The sequence below is a fragment of the Aquarana catesbeiana genome, linkage group LG05 (assembly GCF_042186555.1).
Source record: "Aquarana catesbeiana isolate 2022-GZ linkage group LG05, ASM4218655v1, whole genome shotgun sequence".
Classification (NCBI taxonomy): Eukaryota; Metazoa; Chordata; class Amphibia; order Anura; family Ranidae; genus Aquarana; species Aquarana catesbeiana.
Window position 1 is genome coordinate 368132275 of NC_133328.1, and position 12242 is coordinate 368144516.

At 42.6% G+C, this 12242-nt stretch overlaps 1 protein-coding gene across 1 annotated transcript in view; it reads left to right on the top strand.

The window, feature by feature from the left end:
- MYLK4 (myosin light chain kinase family member 4) overlaps positions 1–12242 on the top strand; it is a 236582-nt gene that overhangs the window by 46012 nt on the left and 178328 nt on the right. Inside the window, exon 2 of the mRNA XM_073630957.1 lies at positions 8271–8496. Within this exon, the coding sequence (XP_073487058.1) occupies positions 8271–8496 (226 nt within the window). The remainder of the gene's footprint in view (positions 1–8270; positions 8497–12242) is intronic.

Here is a 12242-nt window from a genome sequence, read left to right on the forward strand (position 1 = left end):
AAGACTCTGACAGCCACAAGCATGACACCCAGAGGCAGAGGCATGATGGGACTTGTAGTTTTGCAACAGCTGGAGGTCCGCTAATTGCATATCCCCGATTTACACTGTCACATGTTCCAGGAGGCAGGCCCAGAGTTTAAGACAGACTTCCAGGAATAAAGGGAGATGGACTCATCTGTCCTTAAAGCGGTTCTTCACCCTAGAACCAAAAATTAAAAGTCAGCAGCTACAAATACTGTAGCTGCTGACTTTTAATAATTATTCACTTACCTGTCCAGGGATCCAGCGCAGTCCTCACCTGAGCCAGCTCTTTGGCCGTCTTGGGGTCCAGGCGGCAGCATGTTCACTTTGGGAAATCGGCTTTGACTGCTTGTGGCTTCACAGACGGCTTCCCACTGTGGGGGGGGGGGGCGGGTCGTCAAACTTCCGTTTGGATTGCCGCGGTGATCCAAGCGGAGGTGGTCAAAACCAGGTACCCGCTACCCCCCCCCAAAAAAACAATAAAGTGCTAAAACTTAAAGTGGGGGGGAGGAGAGGCAGACAAGTGGAACTTTCCCTTTTGGCCACTGTGAGAAGAATGAAGAATGGGGAGGAAAAGAAAAAAAAGATATGCGAAGAATAAAAAGCTGCAATTATCTATAAATATCTGTTGGTAGATTGCTATTACTCACATTTTTAGGGACCATTCACATTAGGAACTGCACCTTAAGTGCACTGGAACGCTGTGCAGTTCCTGTACGCTTCACATGCAGTTTTGGGCAGTTCTGTGCAGTGCGATTTCAGCCCCATTCATTTTGAATGGGCTGAAATCTCACCAAACCAAAAGTAGTGCATGGAGTGTATACTTTTGTACAATGCGATCTGGTGCGGGCAAACTGAGTTTGAGACCTGCGTTTGGGGTGTCATTAACTTGAACCTACCCCTGCAGTAAATCACAAGAAAATTGTGGAATGCGGTTCTCCCCCACTGCATTCCACTGTGAACGTCCCTAAAGTTGCTTTTGTTGTAATTTTAAAATAAGGGTGAAGTTCCTCTTTAAAGCGGAGTTCCGCCTGGGTAAAAAAAAATAAAAGTCAGCAGTTACAAATACTTTAGCTGCTGACTTTTAATATAAGGACACTTACCTGTCCAGGAAGCCAGAAATGTTGGCACCTGAAGCTGACCCGTCCATCGGCTCCAGGTGCAGGCGCCAGCATCCTGACTAAGGGAAACAGGAAGTGAAGTCTTGTGGCTTCACAGCCTGCTTCCTACTGCGCATGCGCAAGTCTTGCGGCGCTTTCTGAATGGTCCCGTCGTCTTCTGGGACACACACAGGTCCCAGAAGGCGATGGGGGGATGAGGAGGACAAAAAAAAAAACAGCTGAAGCCGTTGGGACAGAAGTCCCAAATAAAATATAAGAAAAGAGTATAAAGAAAAAAATATATAAAATTTCCAAAAGCGAGGGGGGGGATTGGGGTGCTTTTGGAAATTTTGGGTGCTTACATTTTGTAAAATGTTCATCCTCCGCCTGAAATTCTGCTTTACGTTTCTTATATAGCGTTGTTTAGGTTTTTTTAAACGTTGTGGGGGTTTCAGAGAGAGGGTTGGGGGCCTCCTAAAATCTTTTGGGCTTTAAATTATGCCTAATGAGACAGAACAGCAGGGTTGTTACGTGTAGCTCATATTTGGAAATATAAACAAACCTGGACAAGTTTGCTCTCTGTTGGCTGCAGTTCAAAGATTATTTTGCTGTCTCTGGACCAGCACTCAGTAAGAAAGAGGAGAATGCCAAGGCCTAAAGACTGAACTTGACAGACCCTGTGTCATCTTTCAGCTGAAATTTCACTGTAACCGGATTCCCTACCAGGTTAAAGATCTATGTTGATTCACTTCTGTCAATATCGAGTAATGTGATGAAAATGTTTAATACGTATCGTTAACGGCTCTAGGGAAATAAATAAAAATTTAGTCTAGCTTAATAAATATGCAAAATCTTTGCCAAGACTTATGACTGGCAGTTATACATTGTAGCCTACACTAAGATTGTTGTGAACAGTAGTGAAAAACTGCAGCGAGTATACTGTTTATATGTAATATTAAAAATGATATTGTTAACAATGGTCATCTCAGTCCAATACATATCAAAATTGCTATTGCCATTTTCTAGCCCATACATAGTCTGTTTTCTCTGCATAAACTGTATTCTAGAGCTGCGACCTTTGGAAAGCTTACAGTGCCACTCAAAGCTAGACATATGAGTAACTGTCGCCGGTGTTTAGAACATAGGAGCTAGTGTCCAACATCACCAATCTAGAAGTGTCAGCATAGTGAGGGCACCAGTGGAGTCTGGTGCTCAATATTTTGTAGGGGTGGCAAACAAATCTACTCCCCCGGGAGACGGACAGCGGCGATCTGTTCCCCCTCCGTGGGAGTCAGTGCCCCCCTCTGCAGTGGACGGATGGTGGCGATCAGTGCCCCCCCCCCACAGGAGACAGACAGCGATGCTTTACCTTAGGAGGCCGAAAGCTGCTCCTCACTCCAGCTTGCCGAGGGAAGAGCCGGGGCTGTTGCTTCTCCTCCAAGCCGAACAGGAATTGGGTCCTGAGACCCGATTGGCCAGGAGTCCTAAGACTCCCTGGCCAATCGGGTCTCAGGACCCACTTCCTGATTGACTGAGAGGAGAAGCAGGAAGACAATAGCGACTATTAATTCGCTATTGTCACACAACTGAGTGGGCTCAGAGCACAATGCTCTGCGCCCCGAGCCCACCCTTTTTTGAAGCCAATTAGAGCCTCAGGCTCTAATCATGTGCTTAAAAAAAAAAAAACATTGAAATCCATGCGTCTGGCGCTCTGCATGTAGATTAGGGGCTGGGCGCATGGATGTTTATACTTACCTACAGTTTAATTTTTAATGCTCCCTTGGCTCATTTCTCACCAGTCCTACCTCCACTAATTTTATAAGGTGAAATCACCCAGACAAGAAAATCCAGGCAGAAATAAATGTTAAAGTTTATCAAAACCTAAAAACAAAAATGTATTATATTGCAACTTACCAGTCCTTAAATTGGATGACTACTTTTGTTTTCCCTTTTTAGTTTTTTTACTTTATTTTCAGCTGGTAATCCTGCAAATAACACTTTCTGTCCTAGAGTGACTATGTTTACTCACTCTACTGTATCTATGGAAGGAGCCATGATTGTCACACAAGCTGCACTTCATTTGGAATTACAGAAGATAGTTTGTTAGTAAGATAAAGTCAACAGATATTTTTTCAGCTCGCTGAAAATGTTCTTAACCACTAACCGACCAGCTGCCGCAGTTATACTGCGGAAGGTTGGCACGGCTGCGCAAATCGCCGTAGCTATACATCCTTTAAGACATCATAGCAGACGCCCGCCGCATGTCCTTGGAGCCAATGCGCATGCCAGGTGGGCGCGATGTCTGCCGGGCACCCGCGATCGCTTGTGACAGAACGAGAACAGGGATGGGTGTGTGTAAACACGCACACATCCCGTTCTCTCAGGGGAGAGGAGACTGATCCTGTGTTCCTACTAAGTAGGAACACCGATCGGTCTCATCCCCCAGTCGCCCCCTAGTGTTAACCCCTTCCCTGCCAGTTACTTTTAGACAGTAATTAGTGGCTATTTTTAGCTCTGATCGCTGTAAAAATGTCAATGGCCCCAAAATAGTGTTAAAAGTGTCCAATCTGTCCACTGCAATGTCGCAGTCCTGATAAAAATCGCAGATCGCCGCCATTACTAGTGAAAAAAATAATAATAATAAAAATGCCATAAATATATCCCCTATTTTGTAGACGCTATAACTTATGCGCAAACCAATCTATATACGCTTATTGCGATTTTTTTTTACCAAAAATATATAGAAGAATATATATCGGCCTAAACTAATGAAGAAATTTGTGTTTTTTTGTTTTTTTTGGGATATTTATTATAGCAAATATTGTGTTTTTTCAAAATTGGCGCTCTTTTTTTGTTTATATCGCAAAAAAAATAAAAACCGCAGAGGTGATCAAATACCACCAAAATAAAGCTCCATTTGTGGGAAAAAAGGACATACATTTTGTTTGGGTACAACGTCGCACGACTGCGCAATTGTTAGTTAAAGTGATGCAGTGCCGTATCACAAAAAATGGCCTGGTCAGGAAGGGGGCAAATCCTTCCGGGGCTGAAGTGGTTAAAGCGGAGTTCCACCCAAAAGTGGAACTTCTGCTTTAAGGACTCCTGACACCCTGACATGCCACATTTGGCATGTCATTTTTTTTGGAGGGGGGGGGTACCTAGTTTTGACAGATACCCAGCTCCCACTTCCGCTCATGCCGCCTAGGCGTCTAATCCTCTCTCCTTCCCTTCCTGCAATCTTCCTGGACATGTCACAGGTCCCAGAAGATTGCTCGGCCATTCAGGATGCACAGCCGACTCGCACATGCGAGTGCTCACACTTGCAATGCCGGCGCCGCAGAGAGGAGAGGGAGTGAAGAGAGGCTTCGGGCAGCTGCATCGATGGACCGTGGGACCGTGAGACTTTTTGTAGCTGCTGACTTTTAATAAACAGAAAAACAAGTGGAACTCCGCTTTAAGGTGGCCATACACAGTTACATTTCCATTGGAATGTTTATAGAAAAACTGTTCCTTAGAACATTCTTTCTTACCATCACTGTGTCATCTAATTTAATTTGAAAGCCCATAAAATTTTGTCCAGACCTGCTTTTGGAATAAAATCCCGGACATACTCAACAGTTTTCATTAATATTATTTCTAATTATCCCCAAACGAAAAATTCTAATTTAATTTGTTCAAAAAAATTTTCCATCCTGCTACTTCAAAATTTTTTATCACTATGGTCGAAAACAAATGTTGATTTGACTCCACTAACCTTTAAAAGATTGAAAAAGCATCCCGAAAATTACAATTTACTAGCAAAACGCTACCAGTTAGCTTTGACCTGAAAAATGAAAACTAATGCAGCCACTCCATCTATGGTTAGGATGGTTTTAGTTTATTTTTATTCTTGGGTTTAGATATCCCTTAGGTGTTGATTAAATACTCACATGATTTTTATTAAGAAAGGCATCCATATACTGGTGAGTAAAGCCAGCCATCGACAGTTCGAATTTCAGCCGATTCAGCAGAAAGGGGCCGGGATTCGAACCATGTATGGGCAGACTGAAAGCATCCAAGTTGATCAATCGAACAGCTTAGGCACAACCAGCCTGCCGGATCTTACATGCTATTATCGTTAGCGGCAATTATAGCTGTGAGCAATGATCACTGTGTTCTCCCGGCGGGGACTGCTTCCCCCACCCCAAGCAAACCAAGCAAGCCCATAGACTTCTATGCAGAGCACTGAGAATCCTGGGAGTTGTAGTTTGAGACAGCAGCCATATAATTGCTACACTTTAATGGTTACACTACATTTCCCAATATACACTGTGAAGTAGGAAGGGTGGAGAGAGGATTTTTATTAAACTGCCTGGGAAGGTACTTCCTCTTGGCACCAAGGGAGTTAGAGAGAGCACTTCTGTCTTAGCTGCAGACCATACCAGCAGAGATCTGAGCCTGGAACTGAGAGTGGAGCATCCACTCACCCTCTTCTTCCCACCACTGATCACTGGAGGCTTTCAGGGAGAGACTAAGGGGGGCCCCCCTTCTACAGCGAGAGGTCACTGCAGCAGCCTGGGTACTATTGAGAGGGCTATTCGTCCATTGCTGATACTGCTAGCAGGGACTGAGCCACTCAGAGCAGGACACTTATACCATACTACACCCATACTGCACACTATACTGCACTTTTTCCTAACCTGGACTGCACCTATACTAAGCCTATTCTGCATTAAGCCGAACATTTACTGTATCTGAATTACATCTACCTTGCACCTGCGCAGAGACTATACGTACCTGTATTGCACCTATACCACATGCAGGTTAAAAAAGACTGTTGTTAAGTGCGACAACGCTCTTAACCGGTTCAATACAGGGCATTTTCACCCCCTTCCTTCCCAGACCAATTTTTAGTTTTCAGCGCTGTCGCACTTTAAACGACAATTGCGCGGTCCTGCGACGTTGTATTGATGTCCCTTTTTCCCCACAAATAGAGCTTTCTTTTGGTGGTATTTGATCACCTGTGCGGTTTTTATTTTTTGCGCTATAAACAAAAGAAGAGTGACAATTTTGAAAAAAAAACACAATATTTTTTACTTGTTGATATAATAAATATCCCAATTTTTCTTTAAAAAAACAAATTTTTTCCTCAGTTTCGGCCGATACGTATTCTTCTACATATTTTTGGTAAAAAAAAATCGCAATAAGCGTATATTGATTGATTTGCGCAAAAGTTATAGTTATAGCGTCTACAAAATACGGGATAGATTTATGGCATTTTTAAAAAAATATATATTTTTTTTTTTTTTTTTACTAGTAATAGCGGCGATCGCAATTTTTTTTCGTGACTGCGATATTATGGCGGACACATCGGACACTTTTGACAAAGTTTTTGGGACCATTCACATTTATACAGCGATCAATGCTATAAAATTGCATTGATTACTGTATAAATGTGACAGGCAGTGAAGGGGTTAACCACTAGGGGACACAAGGGGTTAAATATGTTTCCTAAGGGAGTGTTTCTAACTGTAGGGGGCGGGGACGTACAAGGGGAGGAGACCGATCAGTGTTCCGCTGTACTGGGAACACAGATCGGTCTCCTCTCAACTGACAGGACGTGGATCTGTGTGTTTACACACACAGATCCACGGTCCGGCCCGGTTAACGGGCAATCGCAGGTGCCCGGCGGACATCGCGGCCACCGGGCACACGCGCCAGGTCCCGAGCAACGCGGCAGGCGTGCGCGCGCGCGCCCCCTAGACGGCCGGGGAGCCCAGGCCGTCATATGACATCCACCCAGGATGGGAGATCCCATCTGTGGACGTCATATTACTATGGCCGGGTAGGGAAGTGGTTAAAGGGCCCCAACGATAGCAGGCTAAAGAACATCTCAAAGGACTGCCCCTCCCGTAATAATTATTTTGCAAGCCCCTTTTGTTTCCCTGTCCCCTATGCTACCAGCCTACTTTACTTTTATATAGTGCATACCCACTCGGTCTAGGACTAGCATCACTGCCATAGATGCGCTCTCACAATATAGCACCTGGTAGATTAAACTTTACTACTGCTCACTGCTGCATTTGAGGTGGCCTTGCTACTGTTTTTGCTGATCTGATTTTTACCAATATTAATCTATTTTATGCTTGTCTAGTTACCAACCATATTAGGTGGCAATATACTAAAATGGATCTTCACCCTCTATGTGAAGTTCCCCCCTCTCGACCCCTCCTTCACACAAATAGGGCCGTGTTTCTTTTTTTTACCTTTTTTAAAATGTTTTAACAAAAGCATGGCCCTCCCCTCTGTGCACTTCATTCACCTAGGCGAATGACATGCACAGTGCTTGCTGGATATGCATGTCCCAGGAGGCCCTTAATCATTTATTCAGTGAGTAGGAGCGGGCGGGCCAAGTGGCACATGATCGTGAGGACCAGGCCAGCTGAACCTGGAAGAGCCGGGGGACCTCTCAATGATGCCACAAGTAAGACGGCAGCACAGGGCTGAGCTGTGTCTGTTGACAGAAGGATGTCAGTGGGACAGCGCTGGATCTGGTGGCTGTAAAATATCTGTACTATGCCTACAACACCACCCCATAAGCAGGAGTATAGTAAAAAAAATGGGGGGAGGGGTAGGCTGAAGGTCCTCTTTAAGTTTGCCTTTACTACTTGGTTTGGTGCCTGTTTTCTTTGATATAGCACTACTACTGGGTGCTAAGCATTACCTTCAGTGATTTCCTGTGATTCTGTATGTTTATACACTCAACCTGGTGTACTAGAGGGGCCAAGTTTTTTTGGAAAAGGTCAAGGCAAAGAACAGAGCACCCATTCTAATCAGCGGCTCTTACAGGGGCAGCGTTAAAGAATTATTCTGCATTTAAAATGAAGTGTAGCAGATTGCTATTTAGTAATTGACTTTAGTATGTTTAGTATTTTATAGTATTTTTAGTAGATTATATCATCTGTTTTTATTATTTTTAACACATTTTACAGAAGAATACAAATGCACATATCATATCACAGTTTTTGCATAAAGAATGTACCGGTATATGTCTTTACGAATATACAAGGTGATATACTGTAGTATAGAATCACACATGATCACACTTTTTATATATACTGTGTTTTAATAAGATGTGTACTACATGCTAATTGATGTTTTTATTTTTAGGCAAAATACTGGAGGCATAGGAAGCAAAAAAGTTTCTTTATTTAGGAATGAGAGGATAGAAGCCAATCAGCATCCAGATGAAAATGGGGATATAGGAGATCACATATGTATGCCTTTTCAACTAATGACATTGGACAAAATGGGTACATGCCATAACACACAAGTCGTGAACTGTCTTTGGGAAGAAGAATGTGAAGGATTTGAGGAAGACAGCGACAGTACAGAGGTAAATCAATTTTTTTCATACTGTATATATTCATAATTGTTTTTGCTGATATCTTAAAAGAGATCTATGGTCACAGCATACATGTACATTTAACATCAGTAATGTAATAGTATTACAAACAATAGTTATATTTGACAATCCAATATAGGTTTACTTGAAAAATCTCCTTTCATGTTATGAGTGATGCCTTTCTACTGGCTATCTCTTTCCACAACTTCTTGGATTCCCTGCATGCTTCACAGCTTCTCCTCTACAGTTTACTCTCAATTTCTAAGGACTACATATCCCATGGTACCTTGCCAGTAATTGCTGTGGTGACTCCGCCTCCTAAACTTCTCTTCTGTAGTTCAGAAGGCAAGCTCTGTGAAATGTGTGACACAGCAGTGCCTACTCACAGGGCATAGTGAATATGTTTCACAGAATTCAATGATGTAAATATGTGAGGATCTTCACAAAGTAAGTGTACGAACTTTAAGGTCATTTAGATTATTAGGAGTATACTGCAAATAATGAAAATACAACATGGAAATGAATATATGATTTTACATTTTGACCACTATATGAGTCACATTATGAGTCAGTGACTTGTAATCAGAACTGTAATCAGAACTTGCTTAAATATTTAATGAGATTCCCTATTTTTTTTAAAATTACCCAGTCTGCCAAATGCATTGGATCTGAGCCACAGCAGTATTCTGTTTTCTTGCAAGGTCTAAAACAGAAGGTGGTGTGAATGCTATGTTGGGTTCCAGCTTGTGAAATCTAGCGCTTTTTTTTGTATGGGAGTCTTACAATTGTATTAAACCCAAAACCAAAAATGTAATATATTGCAGTTTACCAATCCTTAGATGTAGTGACTGCAATAGTTTTCTTATTTTTAGGCATTTGTCCCTCCGTTTTCACCTGGTGGTCTGGCCAGTAACACACCATCTGTATTAGAGTGCCTCTACTCTGGATGAAGGAACACAGGGACAACCTTTTGGACAGCAGCATTGTCAGTCTTAGGGGAGGAATTGAGTTAGATGGACTAGCAGATTTCGATACAGTAACAAATTGAAGCTAAACTCCAGCTCAAATTGCAGTTACACAAGCAGTTACTGTAACAGTTGTTTCTTCTTTTGTGATGTGAGACAGCTCAGGAATCACAGCCAGCTGGTTTGGTGAAATCAACCAGTTTGTTTATTTGAAAAAACAGATAACTTGTTTAAGCTGAAAAAAGCTATTTTGTTTAACAGTCCAAAGTCTTGGTACAACAAGGGGGTCAGCAACCAGCATCTCAGTTTGTCCAAGAGCTCACGCTTTACTCAAAGCTTGTGAGCCTTTCTCTCCTCTCTGCTTCCCTGACACAGGTGCTGATTTCCCTCTGCTGCCTTTCAAGCCTCTTCGGCCTGGGGCTTAGCCTCTTCAGGACCAAAGTCCTGGTAATCAGGATTTGGAGGTTCTTCCCACCTGAACCTCCAAAATGTCGGATCGCTAATAAGATCAATTAAGATAGTACTGACAATCAGTCCTCTCTTTCAAACAGATCACACCGGAACCCTTCACCATGCATGGGTGAGAACCCCTGAGTACTCAGCCAAGTCTTAAAACTGTCCCCATTAAAAAGGGACCATATCTCAAATACTGTTGCAATACTGTATATCTGCCATGCAGGACACACTCCCAGTGTCCTGTACAGGTTTTACAGTACATGAATAAATAAAAGCTGATCATTTTAAGCACCCCTGTCAGTGGTAAATAGTTTTTATGAACACCCTAACTGATACATTTGCAGGAAAGCTTGTTCTGTTGAAAAATAACAGACTTACTGGCCGGATCACAAGGTGAAAATAAAGAAAAAAGAAAGCCTTAAAACGAAAACAAACACAGCCATCACATCTAAGAATTGGTAAGCTGCAATGTATTAAATGTTTTCTTTTGGGTTTAATACCGCTTTAATGTAAACATTTCAGCACTAATATACTGTACATAGGTATCTTGTTTCAGTCTATATGGCAATACGAATTATGGTGCATATACCAAAAAAAAAAAAAAAATCTAATACAAACAAACAATAACTATAAATCTCTACTTTTACTCCTATCTGTAACTTATTTAACCATTACCCCCATTATTCCATGTTTAATACAAAGCACTCACAGCATCCAATTTATTCTCCTCATATATGAAAGGGTAACAAACTGGGCCCCCTTTAGCTCTAATGACTCTGAAGTAGCTGCAATTCCTGCATCCTCAACGATGTGGATTAAGCAATTTGGAAAATGAGAAAAGTAAATTTAATGTTATCAAAAGTCAATTTTATAAATGGATGTCTTTTAGCTTTTTGCTCGTAGCGGGTGTTAAAAGCCCTTTGCATAGTGTGGATATAAGGGCCCATTCATAACATTTGCATTGGGCTAAGCTGTGTAGTCTTGCTTGGTGCAGTACCAACACAAAGTGAAGGCAGTTTGCCTAGTTTGCCATGAAGTCATGTATTGCAGTGGGGTGGACTGGAAAAAGTACTGCATGAAGTACTTGACTGGTGTATGGCTGATGTGCCATCTGCCCCACCTGCTACCCCCAACCCACAACCTTTACCCCCTTAGAATACCTAAAGAAACAAACACGCCACACCTTCTGGTTTAAATGGCCATATGGCCCCTTTATTAACAACCATAACAAAATTACTATAAAAATAAATTAAATTTTAAATATATCCCCAACTTTTTTAAACTGACTGCTATGTCTGGGGTTCATGAAGGCCAGTTTTCTATCGCCGAGGTGATGGCTGTACCACCATCATCTCGGCTTCCTGGCCCCTAGCCGCAATCCCACCAGCTCAGGGACAAACTATTGCCACCTTCTTGCCCAATGCAGCCCAATGACCGACAGCCCATTATTTCCAGATAGGGAAGGTACCCATACCGAGATAGGCCCAACCTGTTCCACACCATATACTGTATACCTTCCACCATTCCGACCAGATCACGAACCAGAAACCCCTGCATCCATCAACCTATAAACATAAAACATAACATTAAACAAACCACACAGCTTAAATACAGGGAGGGAGGTAGGGAAATAAAAAATCTCTGTGACGTTGTCTCTTCTTCTGCTGACCCCTAACTGAAACAAACCCCCGCCCCCCGAGAATGATCAGTACCCAGGCCGCACCTACTAGCCCTGCCATTGCTCAGTGCAAAAATTACCCCCACCCCTTGACCTGCACATTTTGCAGGAACTAACCTGTGCAACTTTCCCAGCAACCCCCCAGTCATGTGGGCCCTGCACCCAGGTTCCCTTTTGTTCCGGGCCTGTTCTTATTTTAGTGTGGTGTGCTGCATGTCAAACTACCACACCGCAAAGCCGCTGTTTTTTTTTCAAATCATTTATTTGAAGAGACCAGAAAACATGAAACACAACATCATCAAGTACATGGGAAATGAGGAATGACAACCTATCAAATGACAGCGTATCTAGTTTGACTAGTTAACTTATTCTGTCAGAAATAGTGTTTCAAGGTACAGGTACATATAGCGTGGGAGACTTATCAACCATTTCTACAAATACATTTACCCTTTTATAGGGTCTAGGCTTGAGCCACTATTTCTGTGTCTATTAAGTGTCTATTCCCTCGGGTTTTTCCCTCCGTGCTTCCCGTCTAAGTTTTTCAAACCTAATTGACCAGAGATAGGGTGTATCTCTTTTGGAAAGTTGCAGAAGAATAGGGAGGGGAGACAAAGCAAAGCGGGAGCCAGAGATTAGCG